This window comes from Pelmatolapia mariae, linkage group LG17 (genome assembly GCF_036321145.2).
Source record: "Pelmatolapia mariae isolate MD_Pm_ZW linkage group LG17, Pm_UMD_F_2, whole genome shotgun sequence".
Classification (NCBI taxonomy): Eukaryota; Metazoa; Chordata; class Actinopteri; order Cichliformes; family Cichlidae; genus Pelmatolapia; species Pelmatolapia mariae.
The window spans coordinates 34,045,545-34,068,058 of NC_086242.1; the positions used below are offsets into that span (position 1 = coordinate 34,045,545).

General features: G+C 39.9%; 1 protein-coding gene across 2 annotated transcripts in view; it reads left to right on the top strand.

Moving 5' to 3' along the window:
• The window catches only part of raver2 (ribonucleoprotein, PTB-binding 2), an 89,604-nt gene that overhangs the window by 6,376 nt on the left and 60,714 nt on the right, over window positions 1–22,514 (top strand). For both annotated transcript variants that reach the window (XM_063501285.1, XM_063501286.1), the window contains exon 2: window positions 13,039–13,105. In XM_063501285.1, coding sequence (XP_063357355.1) covers window positions 13,039–13,105 — 67 coding nt within the window. The remainder of the gene's footprint in view (window positions 1–13,038; window positions 13,106–22,514) is intronic.

The following is a 22,514-nucleotide window of genomic DNA, read 5'->3' on the forward strand; positions in this document are numbered from 1 at the left end:
GAGTGCGGGAATAATGGATGGCAGACTAATTGGATAAAAGGCTAAAGGGAAATAACGAGTGTGTTTGAGGAGTCCCGTGGCAAGGTGGCTACCTTGGTTGAACCGTGACTATAATTTCCCAGACTTCTAAAACGATCTTAACTCTCAGCACTGGTTAACATGTGTTTGGACTTCACAGGAGCCCTGCTGTTCACAACTGCTGCCACGGTTGTGTGTGTTTGTAAGTGTGACAGTTGACATTGTCCCGGAGGCTCTTAACTAAACTTCTGGATGCTGTGCATTAATACAAACCTCTGCAACGTGATCGAGCCTTTGGAGCGTGATTTGTCGAGAGACTCGAGAGATCAACGTGAGCTGTGTCTGAGCAGCACGTTTGACCTCGCCGCAAAGGTCACGGCCTCGTGACGACGACTGTAAAGCTCGCCGGGTTCCACATCTGTCACCCAAAAGAAGAGAAACCACGCATTAAATCCAGCAAGTGACAACTAGAGTGCAGGAAGTGAAGAATACTTGAGCTGATGGGTCTCATTTTGTTCTGTGCATTAACAGCTTGAAGTCATCCATCCCTGCTTTATTCCCATAAATCACTTTCCGGAGGCTTGATCTTGCCACAGGGAACAATGAGATCTGTCACCACGTCTGCAATTATACTGTAACAAACAGCAAAAAAAACAAAACATTATCATGCCTTCATGAAAAGAAAATCCACTGATTAATGAAGTCCACCTGACAGACTGATTCTGTTATATAAAGGATGTAATTATACAGTTTTGAAGGAATTTGCACATTTCAAATTCCTGTGTTCTTTTCTATGCAAGTCTGGCACTATTTAGTCTTCTATTCAGCCTGGAGATGTAATTGCCCCTGGTTGTTGTTTTTGTGTCTATTAAACTGATGCAAAGTCACGCTGGAGTCAAAAGTACTGCGTGCATACTCTCACAGATTCTTTAGCAGTGACTGGGTGCATCAGCTACAGGTGAATATCGCTCCTTCAGAGGGATTGCATCACCTTACGGCAATTCAAAAGTAAATCTATTGCAACGTTAATTTTTAAACTGTGTTTCGGACTGTTTCACTAATGGAATTTTCCAAGCTGGAAACTCAACAAAACCCAGGTTGTTGGTCCTGGTTATGATTAATTAAGATTGGCAATGATTAAAAAAAAGAGTGTGCAGTGGTAGACACTGCTGTACATCCAGCCTGTTGGTGTGCAGGGTGCTGGAGCCCAGTACAAGAGGCCATTTAGCTTTTTATGTCTAAGAGCTTCTCGGCAAGCGTTCACATTTCTCTGCAGTTGCTTTGCTTATGTTGCTGTGATGATGATGCGTTTTAAGTACCGTGCAGTTTTCTGACATTAACTCAAAGCCTGATTGCGGACGTCTTAGAAGTATAGACTTATACTTCGCCGCCATTGTGTAGGTGCTTCAGCACATTTTAATTTATAGTATCTCAAGTGCGGAAACGCCACACGAACCAACTCAAACAAAAATAATGGCTGTTTTTAAATGACGGTTTCACCCTGTGATGGCAGGAGTCTGTTGTTGTGTTGAGTGGGAGTGGCTGCGGGCTCAGTGAGGGGAAAAATAACCTCAAATTTGAGCCCTGTCGCTTCAGGGCCGGAGACAAGCAGAGACGGGTGGGTGTGAAAAGGGGGAGGGAGGCGGGGTCACCCTGGCTGACAGCAGAATCTGTCCTGTCTCGGGGCAAGCCACCTGCTTCCTTCAGCCCACTGGTTCTGCGCTGGCCGAGATCAAATTAGTCAGCTTATCAAGGAAGAAAAAGTGAAGTGAAGAAATGGACAGAGGCAGACAGCTAAATATCTTCGTTCTGTCCTGGAAACACAGCTTCAGTCGGTAACAACAAGAATGCTTGAACCCGTGCGTTTGGTTGATAAATATGCATTAACACCTTTAAGCTGACAAAAATGGCATTAAATGAACTAAACACCAGTTCAAACATAAGATTCTTACTGTTGTGATAAGCACAGGATTCCTCTCTTGTTCATTAACCGAGGACTTCAACGCGTAAACAAGGACATTAGCTAAAGTTTTCCCGACGAATTAGTTTTACTTGAAATCAAACATTTTGATTCAGATTCATTTTGTTTGATTGTGTAAAGAAGACATAAAAGTAACATGAAAGCGACATGGAAAACCCCCAAGTTGCACATGAAATGAAAGGACAGTATCTTTTCATTGCAGCACATTAAGGCTTAATAGGTGATTCGAGGTGTTAAAAGAATCTGTTTCTTTCAGGCGATCCCGTGCAGTGGCGATGAATGCTTATCGTGTGTGACTCTTTAGCTCACCCACTGAAATCAGCCACTTTAACTCCTCTCCCTTGAAGGCTTCTGTTTCCCCCCCCCCTCTGGTTGGCTGCCTCTCACAAACAGATGCTTTGAACAGCAAGTGGGTGGGGCTTTAAGATATCCCCTCTCTTTGAACTTACATGCATCCAAAGTAGATCAAACCAAGCATTTAGAGCTGAGCTGAGGCCTGAGCTGTTGTGCACAAACGTTTCACCTTTGACTAAGTTTAATATGATATTAATGTTAAAAAAAATGCTTCATAGGCTTCTTGCTTAGTCAGTACTAATAAAAAAAAGTTTCTTACTAATTATTCATGATGTGCTGGGAAGCAGAGGTCTGTGGGTTGTATCCTGGCATTCCTGTGCGCTGCTCCCGTCTCTCCTTGTCCTGACATTTCACTCTGACCCAGTGGATTTTCTGGCACACTTGGCCGCAGATACATCTTGTTTCATGGGTCATGGATATTTTTTCTTCTTTAAATCAATTCTAGGTAAATGTCCAGTTTACCTCTGTACCCTTCTCTGTCCCATCTATACAAGCTATGCCTCTTGAAATGGTTGGTTGTTTGATGAGTTCGGACAGATCTGGGGAATCGGCATTTTCTTACTACGCTCCTTGGACATGGAATTATTAAACCATGCCTCTATTAGCCAAATTAAAAGCAGATGTGCAGTGAAGGAGACTTGTGGGTGTTTCTTTTGAGAAGCCACTTAATTTTTAAGAATTTAGTCATGGGTGTTTTTATATTGTGTATTATTTTGTTGATTTCATGTTTTATTTGTAGCACTCTGGGACGTTTTGACTTGATGTCTTTTCTTGTAAATGAAACTTTGATCTCAATGGGACTTGCCGGTAAAATAAAGGTTATAATAACAAACCTGTTAGAGATCTCACCCAAACCCAAGTCAGCTGGAACTGGCTGTGCCACTGAACTGAGCTGGATGAGCAGATAAGAGAATGGATGGAGAACGCAGCTATTTACATACACTCATCTATTGAGGAGCGCAAATAAAAAAATTCTCAACAACTTCCATTTGTGTGCTGCACTTCCACATTAAGAGTTTGGCAGCCAGTGCACTGTGCACCTCTTTGATCACGTGCCTGCGGCGGCTGAGGTTGATGATGGGCTTGAATCCCTGAGCCTGCTGTGCTGCTTCCCTGCATCAGCTGTCTCTACTCAACTGGAAGTAAGAAAGCATCCAAAGAAGGCAAAAAAATGTAAAATGGTAAGAAAGGGAATAATGAAGACATAGAGTGAACTCTTTTTTTTTTTTTTTTTGTCTTACAAATGTGGAGCGGAGTGGGGGAAGAGGTTATATTGAGAAATTAAATTTGAGATTCTCTTTTTTTTGGTTGGTTTTCCCTAAAGGGTAACATTAATTTGGCATGGAATTTTGACTGGGGCTAAAGTTTTGTCCAGTGCCAAAAAAGAAAGGATTTTAAGTAGATGGAGTGGAAAGGCTGGATGTAGAGGGGAAAGAAAAAAAAAGAGGGTGAACGCGAATTGAAGGAGGAAACTTGTTAAACCAAAGGAATTTGAGCAGTGCCAGTGCAGTGTGACTGTGTAGAACTAGCATCCAGAACAAGGTGTGAAAACTCAAAGAGCGTGTTTGAGAGGCTCAAAGAAAAAGAGAAGTGTGCACTTGAGTGTATTTATGCTTGTCTGCTAACAATATGTGAGTTTGCATGTTTTCTAAGAAGCTCTCCTGGCAGCCATTTGATGGGCCAGTGAACCGTGCTGTGCATGGTTTGAGCCACCTGTCTCGCACACACACCCACACACACACATCTCAGACCAGATATGGAAAACAAAGTATTTGAGATGTGTTAGACATGCCCTATTTTTATTTTTCCCCAACGAGCCTGTGTTGTAGCCGAATGCAGCCGTTACAGTAGGCACGGGCAAAATTTTACGCTGTGTCACACCTCAGCGCCAAAGTTTTAGCGTTTACGATTACAGCTCCAGTAATGTGACCGGTAATCACGCTGTCATTGTAATGATAATACACGAGTGTGGGAGCACCTCTCTGTTTGCTGGCAGGCCCTGGGCTTCAACCCCTCTCCTCTCTGTGGCATAAATCACGCAGTCACTGCCGGTAAGCAGGCCAGGCAGAGCGCGTTTGTCCCCCTAATCCCTCAATCTCTCTGTCACACAGACACGCCAAGTTGAAGCGATGTCCCACTGCTACATTACCCGAGTAGTCCTGTTTGTGTTTTTAAGCCTTCTCATTTATGATGACAGGTGTCACAGTAAACACATTTTTCTCTTGTCATTCCTCGTGTGACGAGTAAAAATTGTTCTACTCTGGTACTCTGACCTTTATGTTTTCCATTATCATTTATACTTTCCCCTGTATAGAACCTTCTGTACAGCGACTTTCAGATTGTAACAGGAGAATTGGAAACACCTAAACCGACAGATGAAAGCAGTAGAAGGGTTCGCCCAGACAAACCCAGGGAAGCAATTTGCCGTCTGCTAGCTCTTTACATTGGGATTGATTGAAGGTGAGATTTAAAGGACAGTAGCTGACAAAAACAGTGATGAAACATGCCATTTCACAATACGGACATCACAGTAATATAGCACTTGTGATTAATCCGCAATGTGAAATGATTTCTCTGAGCCTGCCTCCTGGGACAATTGAAGCGGTTAGTGTCAGCCACAGAAGTGCTGTTGAGGATTCGGTGTCTTGTTTAAAGTCACCGAAGCTAAATTGAAGTAATCTGTTTGAAGACGGGCCGCTTTGACTGTTTTCACAAACTGTGATGCTGAAAAAGCCCAAAGCATATGTTAGTCATCAAAGCGATGAAAGGATATTTTAGAATAATTATGTGCCGTTAATGCTGGGAAATGACAGTTTCTTGTTTTTCCTTCCTGTTTCACAAACCCTCTGGAACAGGGGATTCAAACAGAAGGTCCGGGGGCCAAAATCGACCCAGCGGGCACTCCAGTCCGGCCCACTGGACAGCTCACGAAAAATGTGAGAGAGGATGTAAATTTTTTGGGCTTCTAAGTGTAGTTTTCACAAGTTTTACAGCTTTACTGATAAAGACCTCCCGCATGGCCATTTATATTACAGCAAAGTAATTAGTAATAGTTAAATGACAGAAACGTTCCTGTTTTTTCACTAATATAATAAGAAAAAGCTTTGTTTTATAATTACAGGACAGTCTTATCCATGAGATATCAGAACTTTTACTGCAATCTTACAACTTATGCCCAAAAAGTTACAGTGACAGATTTCTTTGATGTACTAGAGCGGCATCTCTTTGTTATGCAGAAAAGTAGATAAACCCTTTAAAAGAAGATATCACTGGTCCAGCCATCTCGAGGTTAAAGTGGGCCATATGTGGCCCACAGCGTACAATGAGTATGACATACCTGCTATAGAAACTACTGATTGGATCGACTAGTCTGCTGGTTTGATGCTCCTTGTTGCATGAGATGTTGGGAAGGTATGCCTGTAAGCCTACACCCCGTTCACTTTAACGCCGTTCACGGCATACAATAGATACGCAAAAACATTTACTCGTATCTTTGCGAGCACCAGTTTCACCCGACTCTGTCAGCTTGTGAGTAGCTTGAAATGAACGTCATGTAGATTCATCTGTGGTGATGGGCGGTGTGCTTCGTTTTGTGTCGGAGCTGTTGATCAGCGAACGCAGCTGGAACATACAGAGTGGGGTGCCCACAGGTGTGTAGGTGATTATCAGCTGTTTCAGGTGGTGCTTGTCATTTCATTTTCCCTTTAATAGTAGTCAGACGGTGCTGCTATCAAATTCTTTATCTAGCTCTTTCTCTCAGGGCACTTTGCTTTAATGCTCCACCAAGTGTACACCCACACATGCACTTACTGATTTGGCCGTGGGCTTGAAGCAAGTGCTGGGTACTGACTGGACTTGCTGGAAATGTCAGCGTTTTAAAGTGTTCAAACATGCACAGGGAACGTTACAGCGCTGAATGAAGTGGATGGCATGTTTTGTTGGATGTAAAGAAACTGTTTGACTTTGTCGATCTTTGTAGTAGTAGTAAGAAGAAGAACATAGTGTAGCTGAGTGGGACTGTTAAAATCAGGATTATTTGTGGCTAGCAGCAGAAAACTTTGGTTTTAGGTGACTTTGTGTCTTTGCTGTGCCGTTTAATTTTAAACTGTAGGGTCAAACTAAAAGGTACACTGAAGTATATCGCACAGAAACTCACAACATTGAAATAAAGTGTAACTGATGAGAGAGCCCACTACAGCAGTCCAACAGAACACTGTTGTACTTTCAACATGACATTTCAGAAATGATGTGGAAACCTTTGCAAGTGTATCAGTTTTCTTTGTCACTCCTTTTGCTGCTATTCTTCTTTTCAGACAGTACAATATGGAAAATTTGAGTTGTTTTTCTTTTGTTGGTGATGTGTTTATATTGAGGATGTCACCAGAAAACGCAATAGTACTTCTTTTTTTGTTTGGATTTTTGTTCTTTTTTTTGGTAGTCTGTAGGCAGTGTATGCTCTAGGACAGAAATTCTTTATGAATGGAAGGGGTCTGCAAGTGTTTTTATCTGTCCATACTCACGCTCAACCACTGGTAAAACTACAAAAAGATGACGCCTAGTCCAGCTGCTGTGATATCGCCGACCCATGTTGTTGTAAGAAGGGCAATAACAACTTGATATGGAGGTACTTTGCATCGTTATCTTGAAATACATGCCATCAGTTTTTTTTTTAAGACAGCTGGCGTTTTTGTTGTGAAATCAACCATGTTCTAAGGCATGGGTATCAAACATGAGGCCCGGGGGTTGTTAAGGAGGAATCACAATTTCTTATGGACCCAGTTCCATTGGAAGTCATGTATGGACATGTCATTACACTGTGTCTCCACAGACTTTGGATCACAAGCCTTTCCTCTCCTTTTCCATATTCTTCTCTTCAAATCATGTGGGAACAATTCATGGTTTAATTTGCTCAAAGGGTCTTGTTCCAGAAGTGGGGAAAAAAAAAATCAGGATTGGTCTTTCTGTTCTTGAGGATTACTAGTGATTTCCATCTTGTGGTAAACCATCTCTATTCACTAGGGCTGTCCTGAATGCCATGTTTGAGCTCTGATGAAGTAATAATAATAATAATGATGATGATAATCAACAGGGAATAGTCAAAGCTTCCTCGCTAAAAATCTAACAGCAGATGGACTCTGATATACCCATCCAATCGCCGAACACACGCTGAATAGCCCAAAGGCGGGCAGTTTAATAGGGAATTCTATTTTGTCTTGCATTCTTGATGAAGTGCAAGACAAAAAATATTGAAATTGTGAATCCTCCATTAGACAGAATAATACAAATTTATTCAGCCGTACTGCCAATCCGGTCTGTAGGTTTGCCTGTCTGTGTCTCTGTACTGAGCCCAGTGGCTGTTTTGAAACACTTACAGAAGTGCTAATTAGAAAGCTGTTGAAATAGCGTAGTGGGACTCTCAATGAAACAAAGAGCAACATTATTGAACAGCATGATTGGAAGTAGAGATCATTAAAACATGGAATGTAAAAGGAAATGGGGTGAAACAAACTGGAATTTCATAAAATAAAAAAAAGGAGCAGCCTGGTGTGCTCAACTGGTAAATTGTACGGCTGAGACGGGAGGCTGGATTGTTTGTGCTCCTAAAAATAGTCTTTTAAATGTCTTGTGATGTGCCAGTGCTGTGAGAAACAAACTTTCAGCTCAATTTAAGTACAGAATAGCAGAGGGCCATGCAATAAAATGGCTTTGGAGAAAGATGGTCACTGAGTGGTGTAATTTAGCCATGTCCCAGTGTCACAAAGTGCACTGCAGTGTCTGACCGTATGCTGTCCAGAGCAGTAACTACTAGAGCAGGGCGATATGACCAAAAATATTTATCACGATATACATTTGAAAATTTGTGATAACGATATAACTGACGATATAATTGACACTAGACAAAAAAGTGCAATTAGTGCAAAAAAACAAAACAAAAAACAAACAAACAAAAAAAAACAAACCATCAATGTATTTTCACTTAAACAAGCAGCTGTTTTTTATCCGCATTAAAGTTTAACAGTGCAAATGCAAATTCTTTGCTGACAGTTTAACCAAAAGGCATTTCCAGTGGAAACTGGCCGGCATATCCTCAGCATAACCATGTATAATATCCACAAAACTTAGAAAGAGGTTATACACACACAATACGGTAATATTATGTTGAAGCACAGTACTATCACTCCGCGAGGCGCCTGCCTACGATAGCCGTAATGCTCCGACCAGTGTTGCCAACTTAGCGACTTTGTCGCTATATTTAGCGAGTTTTCAGACCCCCTAGCAACTTTTTTTCTAATAAAAAAAGTCGCTAAAAAAAGACGTGAAAGCGCGTATTGCTTTTACTCTCAACAAGCAGCGGGTGCTGTAACGCAGTCAGTTCTTCTTTTACTCTTATGCTGTTTTGTGGATCACAAGGTTTAAAACTACTCATAAACACACACACACAAAGTAACTCCACCAGAGTGCCTATTTCGGGTCACTTTTGCCGGTCCAAGCCCGGGTAAAGGAGCAGGGTTGGAATTGTGACATTAAAAAAACAATAATTGCTAAAAGAAATTTAATTTGTAGTTCTAAATAAACTCTAAATGCATTTAGGACGTTTTTTACTCACTTTATGTCTCTTCCACGATGTTATTTCTCTCTCCAACAACATAGGTTACAATTACATTAGCATGACCAATTATGCAAATTAGGTGATGACGTCATTTAGCGACTTCTAGCGACTTTTAGGACAACCAATAGCGATTTTCCTTACTGAGGAGTTGGCAACACTGGCTCCGACAATCCATCAAGCGGTGCAGCTTCGTAGCTTAGCAAAGTTGTACTGAAACATTTGACAGATTTTCGAGCGCCGTGTAGCACATAAAATCGTTTAGAGGTCAGTAACCACAACCAGAATTCATACATAAGGCACACGGGATTATAAGGGGCACTGTCGATTTTCAGAAAAATCAAAGGATTGATTTTAAGTGTGCCGTATTTTCCAAAAAACACGATAATAACGACGGCCCGCTAGCATGCTCTACCAAAAATAGTGCTTTGTTGTGTATCTGACGGACGAAAGCTAAACCAGTTCCACACCACTGAAGTTGCAGCATTTTTACAAACCAGTTCTGGTTCATCTGTTTCATTCAACGATCCGCTTTCCCCCTTCTCATTCTCTGTTACAGCCATGCTTTTTCCACCATGTGCGTATGAAAACAAAGGCACTGCGCATGTGCGTTTTACCCATATTCTATCGCCATATTTCATTTTCTTATCGTGCCCAACATTATACCGGTATTACCGTGAACGGTACGATATGGCCCAGCCCTAGTAACTACTAATGAATAACTTATACATTTTCTTTGCCTCCGCATCCTGTGAAAAGTCCCGTGTTTTTGTTACTTGTCATTTTTCTTCATCACATACACAGGGGGATTTCTAGCTTTAAGTTGGTGTTCCTCTTAATATAAGAGCTCTGCTTTTTTGTCAGAAACATGCTGTTGGGTCTGTTCCCACAAACCCCGCTAGTTCTAGAGACTTATTCATCATGAAAGAAAACAAGGCAACAGCGTTCGATCGATTACTTGCGCAAGGGAGGCCTCATCTGTGTCCAGCACGAAAATGACCCCAAATCCGGCCTCCTCTCGCTGCCTTTTATTGAGAGACAGTTCACACAAAACACAGCAAAGCAACGCCCACATAGTTCTAAGGCATTGTATGTATATGTGTGAACTTCTGTATGTAAGTAAGAATGTGTGTGTGTGTGTGTGTGTCTGTGTGTGTGTGTGTGTGTGTGTGTCTGTGTGTGTGTGTGTGTGTGTGTGAGACGACCTGCTGGGCAGGAAGCTTACATCAAAAAAGACCTTCACAAGGATGTTGCCTGTAATAAAAGACTACAGCCCCCCACCCAGAACCTCGAGAATCTGGAGAGGGGGACAGTGAAATTCCTTTCGTAGGGATGGTAAGCATAAAAATCACAAACATTTAACAATTCACTCTAACACATGCCATTAATGCCAGACAAAGACCAAAAAGAGTAGAAGAAAAGCAACAATTGTGACACAGAGCTTTAAGTGAATAGAAACATGCAAGCACTTAAACAAAGGACAAAGAAGTAGAGCTTTGGGAATCATTTGTTGAAATGATGACATATTTAGGTGGCTTTCCTGTTGAATTCCATGTTTATCTTGTTATTTAATTGCTTTTAACCGGTGTTGTAATGATATGCTTGTGTGTTGGCATTGTAATGCAAGGAAAAACAAAAAAAAATCTTTGTTTACCAGCTCGTTTTTGACTATAATTGAGTCCCTTGAAAGCACGATGCAGTCTTCATTTCCTGACAGCTGACGAAATATGCCATGTGTATTTTTCCGCTGCATTTTCTAAAATACAATTTTATTTTTGTCAATTCTAATGAAGCAAACTCTCTTAATATGCTTAAGAAAATTATATTTTTTAATTTCACAGTACAAACAGAAATAATCGAACAAGTTTAATTTGTTTAATTGTTTAATTTCAGGTAGATTTTTTTACCCTTCAGCGTACTTTCAGCAGTACTGCCAATACCCTGAAACTAATTCTGTCTTAAGCAAGACAGATGAATCACCAAAAATCCAAAGCAAAACACCTCTTTGTATATAGATTTTTATATCTCTCTTTGGCTCTTTCCCCCTCTCTGTGATTATAGCTCGCTCTGCACTGATTTTAAGGGTGAGGGAGCTGACCCTCTGTGTGGGCTGCCTGGCATGGCCTTTGCTGATATGGAACATGGCGGTTCTGTGTGCACGAGTGGGCTGTTAGAAGGGTAGAAAGAAAGAAGACTGTACATGTTAGAAAGCCTAATCACCTCCGTCGTTGTTTGACTGAACATTGATGCGATAAATGAAAGTGGAAATGTTTTCTATGAAGTGTCTGTCCACCTGACCTCCCACAAATGCCAAAGCTACATTCGCTCTTGTGCGAGTATTGTATTGAAGAGAGCTCCAGTGTTATAATTATGCAAAGGTGATTTCTTTGTTTTCTGTCTTTGAATGGAAGCACAAAAACTAACCAGCATTAAATGACAGGAAAGAAGAGCGCGGCGTATAGGCAGCATTAGCAGACAATAAAGAGCTGCTGTGTCCTTACAAATGCTTATCAATTCATGAAAGACTGTTGCCACTTTTGTGTTGTTGTTCATGCTCATGCCCTTCTAAAAACCAGCTTGTATTGTTGACTATGCGTTTGAATAAAACTGGGTAGGAACATAAAAAGTAGTGGGAGAGAATACCTCCACGTTTATGTAGTGCCTCAGTATTGCTGTATTGCTGCTCTTGGACAGGTATGATGGTGACTAAATCCACAAGGGTGCTTGTTGCATATCTTTAAAAGAAAAAATCAGTAAACTCTATCAGGAAGGCTAACAGAGTCAGCCGTGGACAGCAGAGGCTGTAACGTATTGTGTTATGATCTTTTTTTCCTCTTTTACTTACCTTTATTACATCCTGCCACTAAAAAGACAAATTTTGCTGGAGAGTGGAATCTGCTTTTGTACTTTAGTATTAGTTTGTGTCCCTGGTGTAGTTGGATAGAGTGCTGATCTTTGTATTAGCCCAACACCAGATAGAATCGTTTATTTTTTAAGAACACACAAAACACAATTACCTGTTTAAAAAAACAAATCTGTGCAAATATGGAAACTTCCCATCAAAGACATTATCGCAGAGAAGTTTGTTCAAGTGATTGAAAATGGAGTTTCAAGTAATCATGCTGACATTATCAGGGTTCTGCCTAAGTTTTTAAAGGGTGTAAGTGCTCTCTGAACTCTTATTAGTTATTTTGAAAATTTGCGTTATTTTGAGTTGTTTTGTACCATTATCCCCACAACTTTGTTCAAAGCTTTGCTTTTGCTTTCTTGTGCAGTGTCCATTCTTTCAATTTCACCAGAAAAGCACAACATATAATGAAAAAAGCTTTACTTCTGCTTATGCAAAGAATAAATCTTCATTTGTGGAGTAAAGGAGTTTTTTTTATTGGGATTTCAGTTTATTTCAGTTGTTGGTAAAACTAACTTGTGTTAACATTGAGCCCTGTATCAATTATGACATTAGACTATACAATTATATATGACAAAAATTTACCTTTGTTTAGCTGCTGAGCCAATGCTAATGCTAATTAGCTTTTGCTAATGTTAGCTTATTGGAGGTTAATTAGCTTTGCTGGCTAATGTAATTCAGTGCATAAACACTAAGCAGCTACATCAAAAAGTTTTCAACTTACATAAATTAAATCTTCTATTAGATGGGGGGGTTTTTTTTAGCATCTATAAGAATAAAATCATCTTTTTATTTATTCTTACCTTGTCAATGGATTTGGGTTTACTTATCTGAGTCAAAAGCTGTTACTAGACTACAGTAGAGAAAGATGATGAGCATCTGTCACATGCTAATAATCTTCAAACACAGTTTGTGTATTGGAATGTAATAGCTTACTTTTCCATTTAAGATAGAACCTTTTTTTCCTTGTATATTCACTACTAAGTCTTTCATTGTGTTTGTATTTATTCTGATATTTTTCCAAAACAGCTTTTTAAGATCATTGTGGGTTACTGATACTGCCTTGATTATTGTATAATCAAGAGTTTTGTAGTTTTTTTTCTCTGTTCTTTTTACATTAATGTCTTCTACCATTCTGTTTGACCAAATTGTCCCTTGCTTTTTTTATAGGAAGTCCATGAAATTCTGAAAGAATATGAACTGAAGTACTGCTTTGTGGACCGCAACAAAGGCACAGGTAAAACTCAACTCTAACCTGACATACACACAAAGTCACACTTGTGTACTTGTGCTATTGAAGATCCCAACCACCTTAGTTATCCCCTAATAATAACCACCCCAACTCAATGCTTAACTCTAACCTGACCCTTAACTGCTATTTCAGGATGTAATAGGTGACGAAATTGTCCTGTGGCTGAAATTGTAAATGTTCATGTAAATGTACATGTACCCTAAACACACAGCTATCCCATATCTGTCATGGTAATTTGTGTTTATAGTTAGAATATACAACAGATGTGAGTACACCCCAGTGCAATATCACCAAAATATCAAATTTTGAAACTTGTATCACCTGTCACAGTGTAACTTTAATGCTTGTAAGTTCATTTCTAGAGTGTGTGTTCTTGTGTAAAATGAAAATTTTATAGTTTAGATATACTTTTAAAAAATGACATGATCTCATTTCATCTGTCAATAAGATTTGAATATATAATTTTTTTCAACATCTCACATGTCCTTTATTCTGTTGACTGAGTCAGTATTCTTTTTCTGGAGAGATCTTGCTACTTTTCAGAGATCTTGGGTGTGTGTTGCTCTTGGTTTCACTTAAAAATACCTCAAAGGTGTTTGATTGGATTCAAGCCAGGCGAGATATTTTGCCAGGTCAGAGTTCTTACCTTCAGTCTTCTCTGACTGTGTCAGTGTGCTTTGGATCGTTATCTTGCTGGAACATTCTTCTTCTGCCAGAATTGTGGAGACTGGAAACCATCTTGTCAGATAGTATTTTGGTATATCCACAGGCATTCACGCCGCCATCTATAAATGTCATCTACCCAACACCTTTTGCACTCAAGCAGCCCATGTCATTGCAAACCTACCTCTGTGCCTCACTATTGTGACTGTTTTTCACTGTAGTAGTCCTGACCAAATTTATGCCAAAAATCCTGGACAAGTGTATCTTGGTCTCACTGTGCTCCCAGTGTCTTCTCAGTACCCATCAGGCTTCTTTTTATTTCTTAGAAAACATTAATCCTTTGGTTTTGTGCCAGAGAACCTGGGTTTCTTTCTTGAATGCCATCCCTAGTGTCTGGCTTTATTCACAGTCCTTGGAATGTTACAAAAAGTTCACTGATATCCGCTGATAACCTAAATGCGAAGTCTACAGCACTTGCCATCTGTATTCCACAACGAGATTGTACATTACAGTATTTATAGCATCATGATAGGATGACGTCAATGCAGCAGCCCTGTTTAGTTGTACTTTGACTTATTCTCTGACTATTGATTGTTAAACAATCGTTTGTCTGGAAACCCTTTTCCATGTGAGCCGTGGAGTTTGCACATTGTCCTTGTGACTTGCATGGATTCTCCCCAGTTAGTTTCCGCTTCTTCCTACACTTCAAACAAATGCTTGTTAGATTGATCTGTGATTCTAAACTGGCCATAGGTGTGAATGGGAGCATCAGTGATTGTGTCTCTCTGTGTCAGCCCTGTGATAGCTCTGGCAACCTGTACAGGGTGTACCCCAGTAAGAGCTGTGATAGGCACCAACACTCCCTGCAGTCAAGAAAATTCATGGATGTCTGATTTCAGCAATTGAACTAACTAGTTTTGTTTCACAGGTTTACGTGTGTGTGTGTGTGTGTCTGTGTGTGTGTGTGTGTGTGTGTGTGTGTGTGTGTTAAACTTGAAAACAAGCTTGGGGATTTTCCATAGATCAGTTGCTATTACTATCATTCAGTTAATGATTTGATTTGTTTTTATGTTCAAAACTGTTATTTTACCAAGTATTAATCGATGAAACCTCAACCACTACATGTCTAACTTAACCAAATTATTATATATTTCTTGCATATAATAGCAGTTATTACAATTTAAATTCCTCCTGCTGTTTTAAAGCTGAGCTTCTTGTAATGACAATTTTCCACATCCTCCCCAAATTCTAAGTACATTAAGTCCTCATAAGTCAGGAAATATGAGAGGACCTTCAAATACACACACACACACACACACACACACACACACACACACACACACACACACACACACACACACACACACATGCAGACGACCCCCTGCCCTTAGAGTGTGTCCCTTTCCAGGGAAATCTTCCATAGTGGCTATATTTAGTCGCCGCAGTCAGCCAAGCACCTGAAACAAAACACTTTTGGAAAGTCGAGCAGAGCTGTAAACAGCTGAGATATCAAAGCACCAGCCTGTCCAAAAGGTTAATGGTGTTTCAGAGCAAATGAGAGCCTGATGAAACACAGGCCCTCATCGGACCAGTGGCCATGGCACTGTACTAATTAGGCTGCTGCGGTAGTGTTAGGCACTGATGAGGTGGGAGGAGCGGAATAAGAATTAAACATCAGAGGCTGTTTTAGATAAAGTTTAAGTTTTCTTAAAAAAACAGTGATGTTACCAGTGGCAACCATGTCCTTCCTATTTCCCCCCATTTTCTTTCTTTCTCTCTCTCTGCCGTTCCTTCTGTCACACTGCCGCCTGCCATTCTCATGGTCTGTGTTTTCCATTAACCCAACACTTTCACCCTTCCTCCTTTTTCTCTTCTCCGTCTCTTTCTCCTTCAGTGAAGCACCACTCAGTTTTATTTCAAGAGCTTACCTCAGTAATTTCACAACATAATGTGGGAACTTTTCGTTGTATCAATAGTGCATTAGCTGATTGAATTAAGAAGGAGAATGTTTTCAGGAGCATTAACATACAGCCTCACAGAGCTCTGCTGAGGGCCTCAGGTGAAAGTAAGGTAGCAAGCTTTGTTTTTTCCTCAACATCTTTTCCCAGGTAATATTGTCATCAATTTTTATTAAGCACTCAACGGTGCTACATTGCAGAAAAGGTGGGGCAGGTGAGGAGGTTGCTCCAAGGCAGGAGCAGGAGCTTTTCTCAAGACATTATTTTTCCTGCGTTAGCTTTGTTTTAGCTTGAAGCTGGTCAAAAGATGTGGTTTGCTTTGTTTAATTCGTCAGAGAAGCGGGATTTCTGTAGTGACGGAGTAAACGTGTGGTGAAATTCACATTGTGATACATTTAGATATTAGTATGTGAGAACAAAGGCTCACTGTATTTCCATTGCTGCTTCTATTGTTTTTCAAATTTGAGTCTTTTCTCCCTAATCTTTAAAGAAAAACTGGCACATATGAAGCACCTGTTAGTATATCACATGCCATTTTTAGCTCATTGGCCAAAGGAGTCTGATATAGGAGTGACTATGTCACTGATGTTCTTGTACATCATATTTGGATTGGTCAGTTTGTGATGTGGGTCAGAGCAGCAGTCACCTTGAAAGTTCAATCTTTACATTTCTGACACTGCCTGAATTTTTCCAGCCGGTTGTTTTCTATGTACCAGGGATCTTTAGTGGACGTCCGACTGTGGGGTTGTCTGTTCAGTGAAACACAAAAATGGTAGCGTAAGTTTGTTAGTGGAAGAAGGTTTGTAGTGTGACCTATCGGCTGTATATTAATATTCACATTCATGAGCTGTTTCATTTTTATTTATCTTTTCTGTAGGTTTTATCTTCTTAAGCTATTCTGTGTTGTCATATTTATTTCATTGAGCATTTATGCTTTGTTTTTTGAAGAGGCACCCGGGCTCTTTAACTGTGAAGCCATGCCGTTGTAATAGATGTAGTTTAGCATTTTCTTGCTGAAATATGGATCGTGCATGTACTGTTTAGCACTTATGGTCCCTTTGCACATGTGCAAGCTGGCGCTCCCTTAGGAACTTATCCACTTACTGACCATCAGAGATGCAGGCTTTTGAACTGAGCGCTGATAACAGGCTGGACGGTCTCTCTCCTCTTTAGTTCAGATGAAGGGTTGTTAATGTTTTCCATTTGGATTCATATGTCCACAGAACAGTTTTCTACTTTTCCTCAACCGTGTTTTAAATGAGGTTTGGCCCATTTTGGTGACGTTTCTGAATCATGTTCACATATGGCTTGTTCTATGAATAATCTGCTTTAACCTGCATGACAGAAGCATGTCTGTTTTTAATTCAGCGTACACAAAGATTTCTCTTTTTGCAGAACATTATTTGGACATTTTTCCATGATTTGTAGATGCAAATTTAAGATGAAGCCCAGCCAGTCTACCTCTCTAAGATGCTCTTTACATGTTACTGAACTGTTTTCACTTTACCTAATTAGTTGCAAAATGTTCTTCCAGCTGTTTCCTTTTAGTAGCATTTACTTTTCCAACCTTTTGTTGCCCCTGTTCAAATCTTTTGACACGTGCTACTGCTGTGATATTAAAAATGAGTCATGAAATAGTCAGATGTCTTAATTTAAACATTTGATATGCTCTGTGTCTTCTGTTGTGAATAAAGTATAGGTTAATCAGGTCTGAAAATCGTTGCATTCTGTTTTTATTTACATTTTTGCACAATGACCCAAGATTTTATGGAACTGGGGCTGTTCTCAGATTATAACTTGGACATTAGGCCTAACCACTGTTAGTCATGAAACCAATGAATCTCTTTTAAATGTTTTCTTTTTCATTCCCTGAGTCCTGCTGAGTCTGGGCTGTTGGTGTGTCTTTGTGTTTCATGTTGTAGTTGAAGTAGACAAGCCTCCACAGCTTAAACCTTGTTATTCTGCCCATTAACTCTGTAATCGTATTGAAATAAGTACAAATGGGGTTGTTGTAGGTGGACTGCAGCCTCAGCAGACAGGCTAGAAAATGCTTCCTGAGCTGGTGTTAGTGTGTCCGTGCGTGTTCAGTTAGAGGTGTGGAGGATTGATTTCAAGCCACTGTAGCATTTACCCAGTGTGTGTGTGTGTGTGTGTGTGTGTGTGTGTGTGTGTGTGTGTGTGTGCTGAAGGACTGAATATTTTGCTGTGATCCATGTAACTCCCTGGCTTGTCGCCTTGTCACTTAAGCTGAACGCACACGTCCATTTAGCTCCTGTAGTTTTGTGCTTGGTGTGTGCATGCTTTTGCGGTGACGTACTGTGTACATGTCTGCATATGTTTAGTGTGTGTCATAACAAATGTACTGCTGTGTTTTATAGTGAGAGTAATGTTGGTCTTGTGTGTATCTGTTTTTGTGTTTTGGTTGCTCAGACTTGCCAGCCATTTGGATCAGTTTTCATGGCAGCTGGATAACATCACACCAACCAAGTGTTTACAGTCTGACTCACCCTCTCCTTCCTCTCTCTCTCTCTTTTGCTCCCTTCCCTGTGTCTCTCTTTCACCTACGCTCTCTCCAATCTCACAGCTTAGAAAGAATAGCAAGATTTTGCTACTCTTTTCTTTTTTTTCTGTGCTGCAGTGGTTGATGATGTCAAGGTGAAAGGGAGGAAATGTCACAAAGTTAAGGTTCAAGTTCTGACCCTCAGCAATCTTAGTGACACGCAGTAGTGTATACTTTCTGTTGTTTACAACTTAAAATATGCCATTTAAAAAAAGTTTTATCAGCTTTCAGTTGAGAGAGGATTGTAAACTCAGTAGCAGTTTGGATCTGGAGAAACCAAAAATGTAACTGCTGAAAGTATAACATACAGATCTCACTGTTGTCGATTGTTACTTTTATGCCTCACATAAGGCCTCTGCGTGTGTGTGTGTGTGTGTGTGTGTGTGTGTGTGTGTGTGTGTGTGTGTGTGTGTGTGGACGGGTATTAACATCTTCATGGGGACCAAAAATTGGTAGTTTACTATACTTGTGGGGACAAACAGCCCTTGTGGGGACCAAAATCCCGGTCCCCACGAGTTTGAAGGCATTTTTGAGCCTCAAAATGTGGTTTTAGTGTCAGGGTTACAATTAGGTTATGGTTAGGTTTAGGGTAAGGGTCAGGGTTAGGCATTCATTTTTGATGGTTAAGGTTAGGGTAAGGGGCTAGGGAAAGCATTGTGTCAATGAGATGTCCCCACAAGGATATAAATACACACATGTGTGTGTGTGTGTGTGTGTGTGTGTGTGTGTGTGTGTCTTTTTGCTTCGGGGAAGCAGAATTGTTCCTCAGATTTTAGCATTGATTCTATGATTCTTGCACATGGAGGCACACACTCCTCGCTGAACAGGAAAAACTACTGTCCTTTTATGGGAATTAAAATTGTAGAGCTAAACTGCAGCCCTCATTTTCTGACAGCCCGAATCCTCTTATCGTTGGTCAAACAATATATTTTGATGTTGAGGGTTTTACATGCCAACAAGTTATCATGTACTTGGTATAAGTTATTAATAGCATTTTAATCAATGAAAAACTAGGCATGCACGTAGCTGTATGAGACTGCTCTTTTAACATTGGATATGATTTTAGTGAATGACACTTTCTCACAGCCCTTCTGGGGTGGCAGATTGATGGGTATTGATAAGGAGTATGGGTCAAGCTTTGCAGCATGACTGTTACTCCTTCACATGGAGTGAAGGAGTAACAGTCAGTGGAGTGGTTATGTCGCTTCACAGCAAGGAGGTCCTGGTTCGAATCCACCGTCAGACTCTCTCTTTGTGAATGTGAGTGTTAGCTGTGCAGTAGACTGGTGACCAGTCCAGGGCCTACCCTGCCTCTTGCCCTTTGACACGTGACTCCAGCCATGCTACAATCCTGATTTGAGAAGCTGATTAAGGAACTGGATAGATGGATCTTATATTCAGTTGTATTTTCATGTTAAAAATGTAAATGTGTTATGTGATTGCCAATATAAAATAGGGTTCTTGGAACTGAATTTTACAAGGAAATTAGTCAGTGACCTGTGTTCACTCTCTATTTAAGATAGAAAACCATTAAAATAATGAAAAAAACACAAAATTGAAAAAACAAATTACATCTCATGAGAATCCACTGTGTACACATGAAGGGCTCTTGTGGGTAAATCATTGTGGCAGTGTCCTTGCTAGTACAGTATTTTATTATTTTGGCTTGCCAAAAAAAAAAACTATACATCTATATATTTAAAAGGGTACTCAGAATGACATTTACAGTAGTTAAAAGAATATAGATAGAAATAATGTGCTTACTTTCCAACAGAAATTACTGAAATAATGATTTTAAAATAAATATTTTTAGATAAGTGTAGTGCTGTATTTTGGAGACGGACTGAAGGTGAGGGGGTGATGGACCTCACCCCAACGGGTCGCAGCAGATGGCCCCGCCCCTCCCTGAGCCTGGTTCTGCTGGAGGTTTCTTCCTGTTAAAAGGGAGTTTTTCCTTCCCACTGTCGCCAAAGTGCTTGCTCATAGGGGGTCACATGATTGTTGGGTTTTTCTCTGTATGTATTATTGTAGGGTCTACCTTACAATATAAAGCGCCTTGAGGCGACTGTTGTTGTGATTTGGCGCTATATAAATAAAACTGAATTGAATTGAAGGTGCACGCTATAATCAGTCTTGGCTCCTGCTGGTCCTGAGTCAAGACCAGCCAGGCTAAGTAATCTGTTCATCTATCTTGAGGGACGAGGAGGGTGGTCCTTGTGTGATGCCTTTTATCAAGTTTGAACTGGACCTCCTGAAGAATTTACTTTGATCAAAGAGATTTGTTTGAATATTTTAACAGAGAAAATATTGAGCCCTAATGCAAATTTCATTACACTTCAATACTGAACACAGCAGTTATCACTCAAATTAGCCTAAAATAGGAAACGGGCTTTATATTGGTTTCATGAATGTTTCTGCTGCTGATATCACCACCCTTGGCTCTTTAATAAACACGCCATGAAATATTAATCACACAAAGGAAACTGTGGATTCCTTTGTTAACCTCGTTTTTTCTTTCGTAAAGGTCTGCGTCACCACATAAATGAATCTTAATTAAACAATGTGTTACCCAGTGTGGGAAAACATTTCTGCTCTCTTTCACAATGGTCCTCTCAAATACACAAAGTTACTATGTTATTAAATGACAAAACCTCATTTGCGCAAAACAATGAGCAAAAACCACAAGCAAAAGCAAAACAGTCGCTATCCAGGAACTGGGAAGCAGAGATGACTCACTCACCAAGGTTACAGCCACATTCAGACCTCTCTACAAAGAACATATTGCATAGATGTTTGTCCTCCAGGTCATCCCTGGTCCGTAGTCATTTCTATCTCCAGACATCAATTTTGGTATTTAAAAGACCTATAAGGGTCAGACACAGCTGTCAAGAAAGTAAAGAAAAAAAACCGTGTATGTCCCCGGGAGAACAGAAAATGGCTGTGTAGGAATTTCAATAATTGGTGTGAAATACAGACTTATTCCCTGAGGTGAGTGTATCAAATATGCAGACTCAAATACACTATCAAGCGTGCACAGGACTCAAATAATTTTCACTACCAGGATGGTCTCTGGGGAGTGTGAGAGCCTGTTGATTTTATATGTGTGTGCTTTGTTTGTTCTAGAGAGCCAATCTTTGCGTCATTTTAGAAGACGCAGAGATTCGGTTTTTATAACTATTTCATTTTCACTTTAGATATGGTATGTGTACCCGAAGTGACCCAATTAATGTACAACACTGTGCAAACATTTTAGGCACTAAAAGAAAGTTTTAAAAAAGGAAAACCACACACAACTCTATCCCAACACACATTATGTGTATTTGTTTGGTATTTAGCTGGTAGTTTTCAAGCCTAGAGAGCTGGAGACACGATGGCCGGCTTGTCATTCCTATGATATACTTCAATGAAAATTGAAATCTGCCTTGTGGGCACATGGACAGTTAGTTGATTTTAATGTAAAGTCTCTGCTGATGGGTATGTGTGTGTGTGTGCGTGTGTGTGCGTGGGCGTGCAGTTGGCAGGCGTGCAGCTTTCGCACTCACTGTTTGCTGAAGAAATTTACATCACTCCTACCCACGTGGTCCACAGAATCAAAATCATCTTTATTTGGAAAAGCTTGTGCGGACTTGCCATCATTTCTGTTATGTAACAAAACATACAGGTGCTAGACTACCTGTCATAAAAACAAGAAAATACAAATATTTTACAAGTCTGTTAAAAAAAAACATTTCAAACTATTTGTTTTTATATCCAAATTTGAGTCATAAATATATTAAGAATATTGATAACATTTAACCACTAAAACTAATTTTTCTGTTTATCAGTGCAGGTAAATAACTGCAACTGTAACTTTTTTCTTTTTTCTTAAAATAGTACATTTTTAAAAATGACTAATATTATTAATTTAGGTAAGTTGTAGGTGGACCCTTACATTGGGTGGCGGTCGAGCAAATTTGTTAAGCATTGGATAGGACAAAAATATCTAAAAACATTGTCTTTGCCTGTTGTTTTGTGTATGTTGACTTTTTAACACAAACCATTAAATTAATTGAAGGCTGGTGAGCAGTGTTGGTCAAGTTAAAAGTAGTAATTAGTTACTAATCACCAATTACTTCTATAAGAAAGTAATCCAGTTAGTTTACTGATTACTTATTTTCAAAAGTAATTAGTTACGTTATTACTTAGTTACTTTGAAAAAACATTATACACAACC